The sequence below is a fragment of the Clarias gariepinus genome, chromosome 22, assembly GCF_024256425.1.
Source record: "Clarias gariepinus isolate MV-2021 ecotype Netherlands chromosome 22, CGAR_prim_01v2, whole genome shotgun sequence".
Classification (NCBI taxonomy): Eukaryota; Metazoa; Chordata; class Actinopteri; order Siluriformes; family Clariidae; genus Clarias; species Clarias gariepinus.
Genome location: NC_071121.1, coordinates 11,335,804 through 11,355,329, shown reverse-complemented (window position 1 = coordinate 11,355,329; position 19,526 = coordinate 11,335,804). Strand labels below are relative to the sequence as shown.

General features: G+C 36.1%; 1 protein-coding gene across 2 annotated transcripts in view; it reads left to right on the top strand.

The window, feature by feature from the left end:
* Positions 1-17,188, top strand: part of iffo2a (intermediate filament family orphan 2a) — a 28,415-nt gene extending 11,227 nt beyond the window's left edge. The window contains exons 2-9 of one of the 2 annotated variants that reach the window (XM_053483345.1): positions 4,670-4,730; positions 6,998-7,093; positions 10,706-10,882; positions 11,275-11,411; positions 13,298-13,487; positions 13,599-13,688; positions 13,761-13,897; positions 15,982-17,188. In XM_053483345.1, the coding sequence (XP_053339320.1) occupies positions 4,670-4,730; positions 6,998-7,093; positions 10,706-10,882; positions 11,275-11,411; positions 13,298-13,487; positions 13,599-13,688; positions 13,761-13,897; positions 15,982-16,123 (1,030 nt within the window). In that variant the 3' untranslated portion in view covers positions 16,124-17,188. Of the gene's footprint in view, positions 1-4,669; positions 4,731-6,997; positions 7,094-10,705; positions 10,883-11,274; positions 11,412-13,267; positions 13,488-13,598; positions 13,689-13,760; positions 13,898-15,981 lie in introns of both variants that reach the window. The other variant, XM_053483344.1, reaches the window with a different exon arrangement.
* Positions 17,189-19,526: the final 2,338 nt, after the last annotated feature.

Here is a 19,526-nt window from a genome sequence, read left to right as displayed (position 1 = left end):
TTAGTTTTGCACAGCTTTCTCGACAGGGTAGATGGGGACCGTGTCTTTGTTAGATGAAATGCCATCACAACAGACGTTAAGGGTATTGTTTCCAACTCCAAAGAACTCCAAGGAACAATAACAAAGCAATGACGAATCAAAATATCTGCACACACTTCAGAAATAAACTGTATTAAAAGTTCTTATCTGTAAATGAGTTATATTCTGTATACATGTATTATCTTTAGATTAATCAACACACACATATATATAGTGATGTTAATAAGTATTTGATCACCCTGTGATTTTGTAAGTTCTTTTACTTAGAAATCATGGAGGGGTGACCCAAAGCACACAGCCAGGAAAACCAAAAAGTGGCTCCGTAAGAAGCATATGGACTATTTAAAAGCAAAATAACAGGTCTTTCAGGGTCTGAAATCTGGCTGACAAGCAAGTGATCAAATACTTATTTGACACAGTAAATCACAAATAAATTTTAACATGATTTCTAAGTAAGAGAACTTGCAAAATCACAGGGTGATCAAATACTTATTGACTTTACTGTATGTAGAGTATCTCACAAAAGTGAATACACCTCACACTACACCTCACATTTTTGTAAATATTTTATTTACATTATTATCTTTTCAAGGGACAACGCTAAAAATATGAAACTCTGATAGAATGTAAAGTAATCAGTGTACAGCTTGTATAATGGTGTAAAGTTGATGTCCCCTCAAAATAACTCAACACACATTAATGTCTGAACTGCTGGCAACAAAAGTGAGTACACCCCTAAATGAAAATGTTCAAATTGTGCCTAATTAGCCCTTTTCCCTTCCCGTTGTCATGTCACTCGTTAGTGTAAATGTTACTTTGATGTAGATGTTACTTTGACACGTACTGTACACTTCTACCACCTACCTAATCTTGTTGTTGCTGATCAGTTGTAACCCTTGATAACAACAGTTACTGGCAGTGTCCTCTCTCAGCAGGATAATTCTTCCTAATATAATTCAAGCATGGTTTAAGGAAAACAACAATAATTTTGAGGTGTTGATTTGGTCTTCAAATTGTCCAGATCTCAGTTCAATCTGTTAGATGTCCTAAAAACATGTCAGATCCATTGAGGCCCCATGACGGGAACTTACAGGAGTTAAAGAATCTGCTACTGCTCTGGCTTGGTGCCAGATACCACAGCACACCTTCAGATGTATAGTATAACCCAAGCTTTGACGGGTCATTATTAGTTCATGTTTAGTATCGTTTTTCTTGACTAGACATGAATTTATTGTGGTATTGGTTGCTACTGTTTGCAGCTCACAGTAAACTCCTTATGCAAATTTTTGTGACAAAGATATCTTATCGAATTACTTTGATTATAAGAATTAACTTCTTTTATTCACTTTGCTTTGATTTGCCAAATCAAATTATCAGGACATATTCTACACCAGTCCTGGTAACAAAGCCTATTTTATGACACGCCATCTGATAAACCTGCCATCAGATTAAAGATGAATAAATCTGTTAGTAGTAGTTGAGTTCTCCACGTTTGCATAAGCTTCCTTCCTTCATTGTAACCTGCTTTGACCTGAGCTGTGTGTGTGTGTGTCTCTCTCTCTCTCTCACACACACACACACACACACACACACACAGTTTCAGTGATGTCAGCCAGACTGTGCGTTGGAAGCAAATTATCTGTCGTGTGTATACTGAAGTATAGTGATTACTGAAGATAGCAATCAGAATGTGTTCAGGTTTATTCTTCACTTATCCCATTAAGTAAATAAAGTTGTTTTTCCAAGTGTATGTGCTTTAAATGTAAATCAGCTACAAGGTATTTCCGTTGGGCTGTTTGTTGAATTGAGAAGTAAATAAGATTGGCACAATAGCTTCCTGAAGAACTTCTCTGATAATGAGAATGTTTGTTCCTCTATTGTATCAGGTGAGAGAGTTTTTTTTTATTACTGGTTCCATGCATTGTTCTTTTTCCCCAGAGCTATTCTTCCTGATTATATGGTAATGCTAATAATCTTATCGTGAAGTACACTTCTACAGAAATGTATAATTTTTTTCTAACACACTGTAATATACAGCTGCGGTAATGGGTTGTCACTGTTTAATTATTTGCGCTAAAATACCTGGAATAACGTGAAAAAACACGAGTTTTGTGTGTATGTGTGTCGTCTTCTTCTTCTTCTTTCGCCTGCTGGCTTTAAGGGTCATGCATGTGCGTAAACTTTGCTATATTACTCAGTCTGAACTGACATCATTTCAGAGGAAATGAGTGGAGTCAGTTTCTCGTGCCCTGGGGAGAATTTTAATCAGCTACACTCAAGTTACCCCGAATTGTCCCAACGAATGTCTCAGTGTCCTGCTATTGTGTGAGCCATCCTGATGATGGTGTATCTAAAATAAATAAATAAATAATTTAATTAAAGTAATTATTTTGGTCTACAATCCAAAATTAGTCTCTAGTCTTTCAGGTTATAAATCCATGTAGGTACTTAAGGTATGTTTTTAAGCTGTACCTGAAACTGGTTGTATGTTTTGTTAGTCAAATAAGGCACTTGATATGTAACAGTTAAAATATTGTCATACAGTACAGTCATACAGGTCGAGATATCTATGTACCAAATAGGACATCTTAGAACTTGATTTATTGTAAAGCTATATTGAACAGTTTAAGAAGCATAAATATTCAAGGAAAGAAATATATACAATAATAAGGTTCATTATAAGTTAAATTAGGGCTGAGCAATTAATTTAAAATGAATCAAAACAGACATGTAGAGCCTCTAATGGACATAACCTTGCCCTTGTCAATTATTATTATTGATATTTAATAAAAAAAATTATTTAATGCAAACTTTCCACTGTGAGTTCATGTACTGTCCCCTTAAAAACATACATGTGTGTGGACACATGACGACGCCGAGTCCTCGACATGGAATCAACAGGAGGAGAGCTCTTTAATTACAAAAAAAAAGCTTTCAGTAAAGAACCACATGTCAGACAAAAAAAATAATGATCATACTGATATTTATTATTAGTAGTACATAGTAGTATTTTTTGTTTTTTTCATTTGTTTTAGTTTTTTTGTTACTCAGCTCTGATACAGTATTTCTTTTTCCAAGTACATATTTTGGTCTACAGAAATACTTTGCTGGATAAATATCTGAGCTACACTCCACTAGTTGATAACCCATCGTCTCTAGTATAGTTTTTGCCACACAAATGTCTTTTTATATTTTAATATATTACAAAGCATATCACAATTAAAATATATATATATATATATATATATATTTTTTTTTTTTTTTTTTTTCTCATAACAGTATTTTGTCCATTTTTGCCCTAGTCAGTACTGTCTAAAACATAATCCTATCTACAGCACCAGTCAAAAGTGTAAACAACAAACTCAATGGTCTTTCCTGATTTTTTTGTCGTTCTACATTATAAAATTGCTGAAGAAATCCAAAATATGCAATGATCTCCTTTGAACAGTTGATATTGAGATGTGTCTGCTACTCCTGCTCTGTAAATCCTTCATAACAGCTATAATCTGAGGTGCTGCTTGTTAATTGGTTTCTGAGGCTGGTAACTCTAAATGAACTTCTCCTCTGCAGCAGAGGTAGATGAGAGCCAGTTTCATCCAAGGAGCTTGATAGGTTTTGAAAGTGCACTTGACAATAATGTTCTTGCAAAAAAATAAAAAATAAATAAATAAATAATAATAATAATAAAAAAAAACTATTCTAGAAAGGCTGACAACAACTGTGTTCTTGTTTTTACTTAATTATCTAATTTCATATGTGTTATTTTATTTTATAATTTTTAAATCCCCAGTATTGTTCTAGAATGTTGAAAATAAAACACACACAAAAAGATATTGCATTAGAAGGTGTGTCCAAACTTTGGTGTCCAAATGGCAATAAGTATGCAATGCCTGGACTATGGAGAGGAATGAAGGGTATCCTGCTGAGGAATGGAAAGAGGGTGGAGAGAGAGAGAAAGAGCTGGAGCACAAGGATATGGGTGGAGGGAGGTGTGTATTCTTATCATATGGCATGACTAGGGAATGTCTTTGTCTGGAAAAGATCAGGTACAACATGAAAAATTCCTTCCTTATAAGGAAAAATAATTTCCTTAAAGGAAAAAACTTTTTAAAGAAGAGGGTTTATGTAATCAAGGGGTTTGTAAAGACGTAATAAACATTCTCACACACTAGGCAGTTTGTGACCTGAGAGACAGCATTGTTAGTGTGCACATTATGGCAAAGTCCACTAACTACCCAGAATGCTGTGGTCAGGAAGAGATCATGGCACAAAACCATAGCATCGGTTGCATGTCAACCCTAAACAAAGCAGTTTAGCTCACTGAACCTTTTCTCCGGATTGTGTTAAACGTCTCATTTAGAAAGTTTGGCTTAAGTGCTCTACCATCACCATAGTGACTTTAAGGGTGATGCTACTGTATAAAGACAAACCATTGAGCATAATTTGTGTGGTACTTTTGGAATGTATAAAGGCTTGCATCATAGTCATTTTCAAAATGAGCAATACTTGTATAGTGTGTATTAATTTATATCAATTGCATTTGCAATAATGAGACTTTTTCTCTTTACTGTTGAAGTCTTTGTCTGGACTGGGCGATTTATTGACCAGATGTCTGTTCTGTGTGTTCCAGATGGGAGGAGGAATTGTCCAAGTGCCAGCAAATGGAGGCCATGGTGGAGACTTTACAACAAGTGAGAGCTCAGCCTGGCTAAACACCACTCAAGCTTTCATCTTATTGCTCATTGTGGTTTTGCTCAGGCCTGGGTCCCATCTAAAGGGCTATGTTCACTGTCGGCCATGTTCGCTGCATCTATTCAGATTTAATGAAATTACCTGGCTGTAGTACACTCTAGCTTCATCCAGACCTCAAATAACTTCGAGGATAATTTATCTTTATCACCTGATTGTTACGAATACTGTGTTTTCCCCCTCAAATCATCAATCTGAGCTGAACCTCCAACCTTTTTTACCAAACTGTAAATGTAAGCTGATATGTGAAGACAGGGTCTCTGAATAATGAAGAAGCAGGCCAGACCACAAAAGTTATTTTTGGCATGATGAATATGAAATGATCTCTCCAGAAAGCATAAAGCACAGAAAAGGGGGGGGAAAAGACCTCTCATGCTGAGATGGGAAGTCAGAGCATAGATGGTTCAAACTATTTTAAATGGTTACATTTATGCACTTTATATTCCTGGAATGTATTTACACATCCGACATTCAGGGTGTTACAAAAAGAACCTATAATGTAGTAGTGCTGGAGTTAAATCCATTGTTGAGCTGGAGTTAATATCACTCAAAAGATAAGACTCATCTCGAGTACCTGAACTGTCCAAGCAGCTCTTAAGCACTTAAGATAATTGTCAGGTCTGAATAAATGATGTTCGCAGTTCCCACTTTATGTACACCTAACTCATTTCTAAATACAGCTGTTAATTGTGCTTACGTTCGTGATATAGCTCGAATATACAAAGATCTAAAAATAAATTAAACTAAAATTAAAAATAGGCCAAAATTTGAGACTCCCTCAGTTGTTCTCATCAACAATCGCAATATGGGCCTGTACAATTATTTAATAGCAAAAGGTGATACTTTATTAAAGGTAATATTGTTGGTAGTTGGAAATTTCTGTGAGTGTTTCTTTTTTTTTAAATAATTTTGGGGTATAAATAAATATTCGCAAACATTCTCCTAATTGTGCCATTATTTGCAGTTGGCCTAGATAAATATGTTTAAATAAAATTTTTTACTATTAATAGTTTCATATTGCATTTTAAATCACAATTGAAATATGTGTCGAAATAGTCACTTTTTTCAAATCAAATTATGCAGCCCTTTTTAAATCCAACAATACCAATAGGAACAGGACCAAAATAATATCAGGCCTTCTCGCTCTGATGAAGTAGTTAAGTTTTCTACTGAGGTACTGTAGACTTCGGAGCTCCCTGAGATGTTGTAAAGAGAAATAATGAGGGCATATTGAATGCACTTTCTTTCAGGGAAGAAGACTTTGCAGCTGTGCAAGCTTCACAGCCCAAAGTGTAACACACTTTTAATACTATGGGTTACACTGATAATACTTTTGCTTTTTAACATTTTATACCTGATATTTCATCATGGCTTTTGATTTTTAAACCTAATGCAGTCCGATAATGCATATTTCAGCAAGGCAGCACAAGTCATAAACACTGGGTTTATGTGCAGATGCAGAGGGAAAGAGGGACAGGGCTGTGCAGAGAGGCGAAAGTGGGGTGGGGCTGTGTGGAGAAGCAGAGCGGGAGTGGGGAGGGGGATGTGTGGGGAAAATGCAAAACGTTGCACAGATTCAGGGAAGTGCAAAGAAATATTGCAGCACCAGAATATATGGAGAAACAGTATTGACTCATTTTATAAAAAAAAAATTTTTTTTACTTATTATTTTTTTTATATATCCAGTGGAACCTTGGATTACAAGTAATAGTAATTAACACAAAAATATAAAGTAAAAATTAAACAAATTAACCTGCACTTTACCTTTGGAAAGAATTGTGACAGAGCAGTGTTTCTGTGTAGAGCAGAGAGAAAGAGTGTGTGTGTGTCTGTAAAGGTAAAAGTAGGAGTCTGTGTGTGTGTGGCACAGTCTCCAATAAAAAGACTTGTTCGTTTTCCAAGTCAAAATTGATTAAAAATCTTTGCTCGTCTTGTGGAACACTTAGAAACCGCGTTACTTGCAATCTGAGGTTCCTGTATATACAACACGGTTCTAATCTCCAGAATATGAGCATGATCCAGAATTAACACTTTCCACCAAATAAAGATCAATGTTCTCTTCCCCAGTTATCCATAAGACCATTGGTAACTTTTTATATCCAAAAATTGTTGTTGTTTGCATCATTAGTTTTCCCCTTTAGTGCATGTTTGCTTGCAGTGCTGCTGACGATCAGTTTGACTGGCTCCCTTGTTGATGTGTCCCCTACAGAGTGCGCAGGAGGCTGAGGTCCTACGAAATGAACTGAGTGAGAAAGTGGACCAGCTTAAAGCCGATTTGATCATCTATAAGAGTCTCATGAGCGATGTAAGTATTGTTTTTATCTGTTGCTGCTTATTGAGCATACAACCAGTCAGTGTTTAAGACCAGTGTTTAATAAAGTGACTTATGAACCATAAAGTGTGTGTAGTTTAAAAATGGCAAAAGTATGAACATACACAACATATATCTATATCTATATATATATATATATATATATATATATATATATATATATATATATATAAATATATCTATGTCTATATATTTAATATATATATTGATATTACACATGGGTTCAGAATTAATTGTGTTTAAGGCTTTATTCCACTACTTGCTTGATCTCATGGTAAGATCGTGGGAAGAGTTCTCGCGTGTCTAAGAGGCTTGGCCAGCAATAAGAAGCTGCTAATAAAATGGTTTGTTCCAGTTTTATGTCTTTCATCTTTGCCAGGAAGAAAGCCTCAGCCCCAGACAGAATGATGGGGGTGGGGGAGTTCGGCTATGATTTCCTCAGCTTTCTCTTTCAATCTTAATAAGTACAAATCTGTCAAGGGAGTCCTTACAAATAACAGCAGGGTATACACAACTTCCTGCTTAAAGTGTAATAATGCAAAACTAAACCCAACAGAAATGGATGTTGTGGTGAGAAATTCTGTTATGACTGCACATTAAAAGCCATTTTTTTGGTAATTAAGATAGAAGAGCAGTACCTACTGTTGTACTTCATGCACAGATGAAATGAGAAAATTTGCTTATAGAACATTTGTAGACAGTTGGTCAATATGACGGTGCAGTAGGGTAGATAGTAGTTATGTACAATCAAACAAATGTACCGTACATACTATTGCTTTAGAGCTTGTACAGTTATATCACTTTGTCACATTCTTTTTGTTGATGTGGCTACTTAAACTACAGTTGACAACCTGCATAATCCTTCCAAAGGTTCCAAAAGTTCTTGGGCTGTAAATTATCTAGACAGCCATTTTAAGACCTTGAATCCTTAATCCTTAAGACCTTGTATTAAAAACTGTAGAAGTATAATTAGGGCAGCGAAGTGGCTAAGTGGTTAGCACTGTCGCCTTGCACCTCCAGGGTCCGGGTTTGATTTCTGCCTTGGGTCTGTGTGCATGAAGTTTTTATGTTTTCCCCATGCTTGGTGGGTTTCCTCCCACACTTCAAAGAAATGCGGCCATTTCTTGAATTGACCAAAGTATGTGTATAAGCAGATCAATCCCTGCTATTCATTCCTTATAAATGAGTCTGGTTCCTTTCAAGGTTTCCTCCTATTGCCATCTCAGGGAGTTTTCCTTACCACCATGCCCTCGGCTTGCCTATTAGGGATTATTTGACTAATTGTGTAGAGCTGCTTTGTGACAATGACAGTTGTTGAAAGCGCTATACAAATAAATGAATGAATTTAATTGAATAAGCGTGTGTGTGTGTGTGTCCTGTGATCGATTTGCAATCCTTCTAGGGTGTCTCCCTATATAAGTATCCTACTCTTTAAATAATTCTAACTTCAAAGTATTTAATTCAATTTTATTTATATGGTCATTGTCTCAAAGCAGCTTCACAAAATGAAAAGAAAATGTATGGAAGTGTTTATGAGTGAGAAAAACATGGAACTATTATGTGCAATAAATATCCAATCTCTAATGTTTATCCTGATTTGAGATTATATCTCAGGCTATGCTCTAAAAAGAAGCAATTTTACACAAAAATCCTTTATTTCTTTTAACATCTTCAGTCAGCAGATAGTCCAGAAGCTTCTCTTACACGTCTATATAAATGCTTGCAGCTGGACTTTGCTAATGTTTCCCTCAGTTGCTATCTACAAAGTTAATGCTCTTTCTCAGATTATACGCGTCAGCGCACCACTTCTCTGTTGTGCTTCTCTAGCTTTCCACTGCTGTTAAATGTAGGTACATTTTCTTTTAGCACATGTCCTTTTACATGCTACAGGTGGTAAAAGTTTATACATTGATGGAGACCATCAGAAATAAGTTTCGTAACAAACTTTTTTTTTTTTTTTGAAGGAAAGCAGGATAACGCACTTGCTAAAGAATAAATAAATCAACACAAGCTTTTACTCTGCTCTTTGTCGAATCAATGAGCATCAAGTCTCTTTACACATTCCTCAACCAGCTATTTTTTGTAGAGGACAGAGACATAAAGCAGCATTTAATCTGGAAATCCTAGCGCCTTGCACAGAGCCTCGTTGTTCTTTTATCCTTACCGGACTTGGCTCATCATTCTGCTGTAGCTATTAACCACTCCGCTCCATGTTTTATGGTCCAGGCTGCACGGGTTTTTACGAAGATGCCATGAATCTTAAGAATGCATGGTGGTGAGCACAAGCTTGTACCGTCCCGCCTGCTGTAATTGCTAAAAACTATTATCTCGAGATGTTTGAGCGTGTGAGGTCACTGACGAATGTAATAATAATGTACATGTCCTGACGTTCCTGAGGATTTCTATAGAAGTTACTGTAGAGAAGAAAAAGGTTGTGAGCTCGGCTAGCAGTGATTATGTGAAGAATTTCTCAATTTTTTTTTCATAAGGCATTCAGACATGCTGCATACATCTTTTACAAAGCAATGTCAAATAATTGACAAAAGGTCAATGACCAAAAATGGTAACATATCTTTCCTTATACAAGTATTCACCCCTATGCGGCGAATCACAGATTTCTAGTAAACAATAATGTGACTGATAAATAACTGATTTTCCCCAGTGATAAAGCAGATAAAAAATTGTTTTTTTAAAAGTATTTTAATAGATTTTGTTTGTTGTGGGCTTCCTGTAACCAGCTGAATATCCTATAACGCTTTTCAAGAGCGAGTTGAAGGAATTTCTGCTTATAGCTGCTGTAACATAAGTGATAACAGGAACCAACAAAATTAATTCACAGGCTCATTACTTTATTATACATTATATATCTATGAACTTTAAATGGCAAGTTATCTTTTTAATATATTTAAATGAATCATTCAGGATTTCAGGATTCTTTCTAATGCTCGTTAACAAAAACAAAATTATCAGTAGTTTTATTTTTCTCATTGTTTTTTGTAAGTTGCTACTGTTGTGACAAACATTAACCATATAATTAATAAAAGTTAAACTAGCTAACTCTAGCTCAGTATTTTTAGTATAAATTTTTGCCCCTTTTTGAAGGTCACTGCATTTATTTTATTTTGTTTTATTGATAATTCTAGTTAATAGAACATATATATAATTTTAATAATAATGACGAAATTGATACAATATGACACTGACCACTTCTTATTCAGAGGTAACCCATGTTTGGAAAAAAACAACATAATTTTTAAAAATAAGGAGCACTCGTATACCAAACACGGGTTATATCTGAATAAGAAAGAAGTAGGGAGTCATATTGTATCAATTTCGTTCATGCTTTATACAAAAACAGACAATGAATTTCCGCATTTTTTTAACTATGGGGAAATTTTTCTACAGCGAGCACCATAAAACGTTGTTTGAAAAAAAAAAAGGGTAAATGATTGTAAGGAATGAGGAATGAACTACTTTGTGACTTGTCAAAACAGGAAAATAATCCATATTAGCTTCCTTATTTACCGTATTATTATTATTATTTTTATATTTCTAATTTTGTGCATTATATTTTTAATTGTTCAGCAAATGTCAGATTTGGACTCGAAAATTCAAGAGAAAGCCATGAAGGTGGACATGGACATTTGTAGACGTATCGACATCACAGCGAAACTGTGTGACGTGGCTCAACAGAGGAACTCAGAAGACATGAGCAAGATGTTTCATGTTAGTCCTTCTAGAGCTCCTGCAGACCACAAAGGGGTATGGATGCTTTCACCGCTGTGCTTGTTTTATTATAACGTTAAGATGGGTTGCGGTATATTTCTAAACTTGACTCAATGAAATGCAGTCTATTTTCCTAGGTTTAGATTTTTGTTAATTAGTTTGTGTTCCCTGTTACACTGCTGCTTAACATAATTACATTTTTGCATGAACGCTAGAGGGTCTGGTAACCACATAACTACGTGATTGCTGTGTAAGTTGTTAAAAGGCCATTTTAACATATTCCCTGAATAATAAACAATAGGATTAAGGACATTACTGCTCTTTATTTGTGCTTAATCAGACAGGATGGGCGGATAGCTTTACTGTTATTCAGTGCTGCTGTTTTACTAAAGGTAAACTCTGGCTTTGTGTGTATGTGTGTGTTGAAGGTGTCTGCATCATGTAAAAAGAAGGAGCGCAAGGACGTGTCTGATGACGAAAATGCTGAGGCAGAGGCACACAGTGATAAGGAGGCTGGTGGATCTCTCAACATTACAGACGAAATGAAGCGCATGCTCAGTCAGCTGTGAGTGCCACCCTGTACATGAACCTGCGAGCAGACGTAATGGTTCTCCACACACTTTTATTTCACGGTTCGGATTTTAGGTATAGTTCAGCGTCAGGTTGGCCAGTAACATATTACAACCTCTTTTTAATGTGATATTTTGAATCAAGTATCATTTCGGGGCATAATTTGGGGCACTGGTGGCTCAGTGTGTTAAGGCCCTGATTTCCCGATTAGAAGGTAAGCAGTTCCAGGGACATCGAAAAAATAGCTGACCCTGTGCTCTGACCCCAGCCAACTAACAAGAAGCTGGGATATGCGAAGAATAAAGAATTTCACTGTATAATATCACAAATAAAGGGTAAACTGAATTAAGTGTCATTCTGGGTGATGTGAGTTCAGCATATTTTTAGATGCCAGGTCCAGTTACTGTATCATGTCTGGTTGCTGAGATATGCCCGGTGTGAGTTTGTTTACAAGTCAGGCTTCGGGAAACTCCAGGGAAATCCTATTTTTAGAATATTTAATTCTGGATTTCGTGATGTACTGTAGTAAAAACAGGGAACCCTCAGCCTCATTTTGACACCAGGATTTTCCCTTCGGCACCGACAAATAAATTCACCAGCAGCACATAGCAAAAAAATTTATAATATTAATTGAAGTGCCTTAAAACAAGGTTTATAATTACCACTTTTTCAATTTTACTACAAAGATTCAGGCAGATATCAGATTTTGAAACACTGATACAATTGACCTACTGCACACTATTGGTCATAGCACAAAAATAACCTGTGCAACTTAACTTGGTATGACGGGTAACAAATATGTTTACACACTTACTTTATTAGAAGCACCTGTAAATCTGCACAATTATGAAATTACTACATCAGCCGATCACGTGCCACTAGCGCAACACACCAAATCATGCCACAGTACAGAGCAAGAGCTTTACTTCATACTTGCATTAAAAATCAGAAGTAACGTCTGTGACTTGAACCGTGGCATGGTTGTCGGTACCAGGAGGGCTGGCTCGAGTATTTTATTAATTGCTGATTTTCTTAGAATTTCACACAACAGCCTCTAGAGATTTATACAGAATAGTGCATAAAGCAACACTGGGTGACAGTTCTGTGGGTGGAAACACCTTGTCGATAAGAGAAGTCAGGCAAAATGGAGAGATCGATCCAAACAGACAGGAAGTCTAACTACTGAGGTGAGCAGAAATGCACAGAAACATGCGCATAAACATCAAGAGATGGCTCGGCAGGGCCAGAGGAAGACTACATCAGGTTCCACTCCTGTCAGGAATTTGAGGCTATTATGGCTACAGGTTATCTGAACTGATGTTTAGTGTTAGCGTTAACTGAAGCTCTTAACCTCCATCTACATGCGTTGCACTGCCACTACAAGATTGTCTGCTAAGGTAATTGCATCAATGTGCACTTATACAGGCATTCCTAATAAAGTGGACAACGATTGTATATTTGCATTTATCTGAATAAACAGTATAGTTACTTTTGAAAGAGAAGAACAGACTAACTTATTACTATTTTTTTCATATGGTGAGATTACCTCACAAGCTATTTTATTAATTTATTATTATTATTATTATTATTATACAATTATCCATTTTGAGTTTGCCTTACAGCCTTGTAGAATGTCTTTTCTCTCTGTAGATTACTTGCATAATGGAGGTAACTTGTCACCCTGGGAGATACAAACCTTGCTCTGTAAAAATCACAAAAGTTTAATGGCATACCCCCACCTAGTGGTCATATTGTGGAAATTTTGCACCCAATGTTGCATGGACCACATTTGGCTGGAGCCTACTTTGGGTTTCCTTTCACTTTCCTCTCCTGCTTCACCTGTGTTTGTAGAATTAGCTCAGATAACTGCTCTGTCGCCAGGAGGGAGACGTTCGAGTTTGACGACGACTGTGACAGTCTAGCCTGGGAGGAGACTGAAGAGACTCTGCTCCTATGGGAAGACTTTACCAACAGTCCTGTTAATAACACTGCCACCACTAGTGCTGCTGCTGCCGGTGCACAATCTAGCACCGCCTGTGCTGCCGAATGCCACGGAGAAACACACGAGCAGGTGATGTACAAACTGCAAACACGGCAACATCAGGAACTTTTCTAGAATAGCAAGAAGTTAGTGCTGATGCTGTGGCTTAACGCCGTGTTATTTGACACTTTTTCCTTTTAGGATGGAAATCTGCGTAGTCTGATAAACGAGACCGAGTCACTCTTTAAAATGAGAGAGCAGGAGTACCAGGCTACAATCGGACAGATCGAGGTAAGTAGCAGTTTGGAGTAACATTTAAACAGTTCACTTTCTTGTTGTTAATTTGTTCTTGTTGTCTCAAAGCTGGAGCTGGCCACAGCTAAGAGTGACATGACCAGACATCTGCACGAGTACATGGAGATGTGCAGCATGAAGCGAGGACTGGATGTGCAGATGGAGACCTGTCGCAGACTCATCCAGAGCTCAGCAGACACTGACAGGTGTGCACTGTAAGACAGAAACATAAAAAAAGCACTCTAGTGCCCTCTAGGTCTTTCTGTAGCGGTATGGTATATGGTACTTTATATAGAGCACGTAAAATACTGTATACTATAAATTTGGGTGCAGATTGATCAAAAAACAGGATTGCTTTTCATTCAGATGCAAATTATTGGTGAGTTCAAAAAATAATATCAACTGGCTTTGGTTGCAGTTACTGTTTCAGTTTATTCCAAAATTTACTCAAAGTCAGGGCTCGGACCACACAAGGTCATCCACATCATCATTGTCTTTATGGACCTTGCTTTGTGCACAGGGCATGCCACATGAAAAAACAGGTTTGTACTCATTAGTTCCAGTTAAGGGGAAACTTTACGCCTACAGACAGTTCAAAATAATTGTGGCAACTGTTTAAGGAAGTTTGATTGTCAGGTGTCCACAGTTTTTGGGCCATATAATATATAGTCTAATGATCAAAATTATATCCTATGTATATTATTTAACTTTATTACTGTAATATCAGAGGCTTTACAAAAAAAATAATTTTGCAATTCATACAAATAATTGTTTTCTTATTATTTGGTCATAATTATTTGGTCTTTGTTTGCATGTGGATTTTGTTTTATTTTGTTTTGTTTGCATTGTGATGTTTGTTAGTATTGTTTTATACTCTTTTCTAGCTTTGTAAAAGGCTATTTAAAAATGGAGGCCTGTAGGGATATGCTTTAATTCACCTAACAAAATAATCATGTTCACTGTTTGAAATTATCCGACATCTTAAAGAGGCACATTTTAATACATTAAACAAATCACATCAAAGTGGATTTTTGAGCTCACTAATAGAACATTATTGCTGACTTACTGTAGTCTTTTATCACAAACTTACATCTCTCTTTTCTGCTTGAAGTACAACTCTTCCAGTTCTAAAGGTTGCAAAATTTCATCCCTTTGATCAGCTAAAGATACATTTGCAGAATATAGATATTTTCTGAAAAAGGGGAAATTTGTGTTTAGAACAAGTCATAGATCTCACTATTATCCCATATTATCACTGCTGAAGAAAAGGATGTACTGACCGCTATACAATTAATGCTAAGACAAAGAGGAGTCCTTTGGTGCTCTCTAATCACCCTACTAATATAGGATGGGCGTTCACGTCAAACCAGGACTTTTGATTGTGCAGAATAACAGAACAGTTAAAAGTAAAAACACCCTTTATTTTTTAAATATTGTGGGTCAGTGGTGGCTCAGATGTTTAAGGCTGTATGATACTGATCGGTTACCGATCAGAAGGTCGGAGGTTCTAGCCTCAGGACCGCTAAGCTGCCACTGTTGAGCGCTTGTGCACGGCTTTTAACCCTATCTGCTCCAGGGGTGCTATGTCCTCCCTCACTTTGCACTCTGACCTACAGCTTCCTAACAGATATGTGAAAAAAAAAAATTTTTACTGTGCTGTAAGGTACATGTGACATATAATTAAATTCAATTAATTCATATAATCCCCTGTTAAACCAGTGAACTTATCCCAGCATTTCACAAGTGCTTGGATACCATCAAGGTATTAAGTTTTCTCAGTATGCCTGGAGCAGTGATCAAATTGCCTGCTTCATGTCTGAAATTCTGGCCTGCCAGGAACTCCTTTAATGACCCAAACATGTGGAAATGGCTTTGAGTGTGGTCATGACTATACAGGGGATGTGGCAATAACTTCCAGCTAAGGTCCTGTAACATGCAAGTGGTGTTGGTGAATGATAGTGTGTATAGTTCCCACAGGCTGATGCATCTTTTCTGCAAGTTGGTGACAAGTTATCTCTTGATTTTCAAGTGTCAGGCGTTCGACTCATAGACATATAAACCAACTTTAAAATGGTTGCAGCATTTAACAGCTTTACTGCAGCTTAGAATCTTATGCTTTTATTCATGAGAAATTACATCATAAGTCTTGGTTTGACATGAACACCCCTCATAAACACATCTAATAATTATAGTAAACAATATACTTTTTTTATGTTTATTCACGATATGCTTAAGTCCATTTCAGTTTAAGATTATAACCGTTCAAATGTCTGGTTGCTCTCTGCCACAGACATTCACCATTCGTTAACTCTGGAGCAAGCAGTGACTCGGGAAATGCTGAAGACCTGCAAGATGACCAGGACAGGGATGGAGAGAAAGACATAGCTGGAAAGAGTGATGGAGAGACAGAGGTATATAGGGAGGTCAGTTGATGATCCTCCATATCACAGTTCATAAACAGTGGCGCAGGGATCGAATTTCTTACCCAATCTTCCTTGGTATGCGTCTGTGTGGATCTCCGATTTGGTGCTTAAGTGCGCTCGCTGTCCCAAATTGGGATTAAATCTATTTTAAATAGGTTATCTACTAATGTTTTTTCCCGTCAGCACTGCCGTGGCATGGCTTCATCTTCTCATGTCCTTTTTTTCTTATAAATTCCACAGTATGCACAAGGTTTTTTCCTCAGTCTTTCCTTTTCTTTACATTGTGATTCATAAAATCCATTAATCATTTTTCATTCATCATATCACACCAGATATGTTTTGTTAATGTCATAAAGGAGCCTGGGATTACCATTAAAAATAACATTTATTCAGATTCTTGTCACTTTTTGAAAAGAAAAACTGTGTTTTATACATTTTAAAAGGGATATTGCTGTTAAACATTGCTGTTCATCACTAAGCCACAACATATAAGCCATGCAGCTGGAGCTTCTACACTAGGGTTAAACAAAGTTGCACAATCATGCACAAAGCACTATGCAATAAGCTGCTTTGTTTAATTTTTTAGGGACATTCTTGGTATTTGTAAAAAAAAAAAAAAAGTGCCCTGCTCTTATTTTACCTGAAATGCAGAAGGTTCAGTGTTCAGAGAAAGCTGTTGCCAAACAGTAGAAAACCAAAACCCTTGTGCCTGTAAATGTGTTTTATACTGTAACTCTTGCCTTAGAAGTTTGTTTGCTTTAACTATGCTTTTTTTAAAGTAGTTCAAAAACTGATCAAAGTCCAGAACAGAAGATAACGTACACCTGTTACTCATCAGAAGTAAAAATGTTATTATTATTATTATTATTATTATTATTATCATTATTATAATAACTTTTTTTTACTAGTATTGTTGCTTTTGGACGTTTTCTATACTTTTGAAGTTAATAAAGGTCTTGTTTATAGTTAGTTTTAATTATAGTGCTGATTTATGTGGGGCCTTTAAAAATGTATTTTTTTGTTATTTATGAAAATAAGTAATTGTGTTTTATTTTCTGCTTTATGGACACTAAATAAATCATTATGTAAACACAGCTGTTACTCTCTCTTGCCCTTCTTTTTAATTATTTATTTTCTGTCTCCAAACAATGTGGCATAAAATTCTAATAAACTTGTGTTTTCTTTGTTTCAGAACTTAAGTAGTTAAAGGCATTGCTTAAGGGCCCAATAATGGCAACTTGGTGGTGCTTGGGTGTGAACTTGGTACCTTTCAATCAGTAGTCCAATACCCTAACTGTCCTTTATTAATTGGTTTCTGTTAATTCCAATGGTTTCTAAAGTGTTAGAACATTTCTTATTTTTTCTCTACACCATCTGAACTAACTTTATCCAACCATTCTCCATGTATTAGCCAACATGAATATTCTTTTTCTTCAGTTTAAACACTTTTTTTAAAAACATATTTTAAAGTGTAAAACCCTACATTGAGGTCAATAAGTATTTGATCACCCTGTGATTTTGCAAGTTCTCTTACTTAGAAATCATGAAGGGGTCTACAATTTTCAGCATAAGTGCATTTCCACTGTGAGAGACAGAATTTAAAAAGAAAAAAACAGTAATCATGTTGTATGATTTTTTAAACAATTTATTTGAGAATTACTGTGTCAAATAGGTTTTCAATCACTTGCTTATCAGCCAGATTTCCGACCCTCAAAGACCTGTTATTTTGCTTTTAAATAGTCCAGCTACACTCTGCTCATGATTCTATATTAGTAGCACCTGTTTGAGGTCGTTAGCTGTCATAAAGACACCTGTGCACCCCACAATCAGCCAAAGTCTAAGTAGATACATGGGGTATAAATGATGCTAAGATGGTAAAGAATCAGCCCAGAACTACACGGAAGGAGCTGGTCAATGCTGTGAAGAGAGCTGGGCCCATCGTTTCCAAGGCTACTATCAGTAATACACTAAGACATCATGGTTTAAAATCTTGCATTGCACGGAAGGTTCCCCTTCTTAAGTCAGCCCATGTCCAGGCCCGTCTAAAGTTTGCCAGGGACCATCTGGATGATCCAGAGGAGTCATGGGAGAAAGTCCTGTGGTCAGATAAGACCAAAGTAGAACTTTTTGGTCTTAACTCCATTTGCTGTGTTTGGAGAAAGAAGAATGATGAGTATCATCCCAATAATACCATACTTACAGTGAAGCATGGGGCTGGAAGCATCATGCTCTGGGGGTGTTTTTCTGCACAGGTGACAGGACGACTGCATGGTATTAAGGAGAGGATGAATGGGGCTATGTTTTGTGACATATTGGGCAAAAACCTCCTTCCCTCAGTCAGAGCATTAAAGATGGGTCATGGCTTGGTCTTCTAACATGACAATGACCCAAAGCACACAGACAGGACAACCAAGGAGTGGCTCCGTAAGAAGCGTATGGTCTATTTAAAAGCAAAATAACAGGTCTTTGAGGGTCAGAAATCTGGCTGATAATCAAGTGATCAAATACTTATTTGACACAGTAATTCACAAATAAATTAATAAAGTGATTTTTCTTTTTAGATTCTGTCGCTTACAGTGGAAATGACCTATGCTAAAAATTGTAGACCCCTCAAATCACAGCAAAAATCATATATATATATATATATATATATATATATATATATATATAGTATAGATAGATAGATATAGATATATATAGTGTGTATGTATATATATATATATATATATATATATATATATATATATATATATATATATTTATTTATTTATTTATTTATTTTTTGCATGGTATTATGGGGATCATATGTGTGAATCAGTGTGTTTCCCATCCAACTACAATTAAGCTGCTACTGAAAATTAATAAAGGAACCACCTGGCATTACTGTAAAATAGAATTTACACTTTTCTTTTATTATGATGAAAAGGTTATGAATGAATTACTTTACCATTGAGCACTTGTTGCAGGTTATTACAGCTCTGTGAGCCATTATTAGAGTTTATAAAAATGGTAACAAGGAATTATTTCCAACAATACTGGAATTATTATGAATAATGAATATGGGCTTTGTATAAAGTTTTAAACACTAATAGACATTTTGTCTATTATAGTATCTATAGTAGTACTTATGTATGGGCCTATCATAATTTTTGGTTTTGGTGTTCAGCCACTTGAAAATTAAGTCATTAAGAACCCATAATGGTTCTTCAGACTCAGACACCTCTTTTACATGAATTTGCCTCTCTTACATGCAGGCAGTTATAGTGTCAAGTGTTAGTGATTTGTTGTTTATCTTACATTGTGAAAATCCTCTGCCACTTACGCAAATTGACTTTCAGTGGTTGAATGACAATACACTGAGCTGTAATTCAATTCCCTTCAGTCAAAAAAAAAAACATGCCTACAGTATATG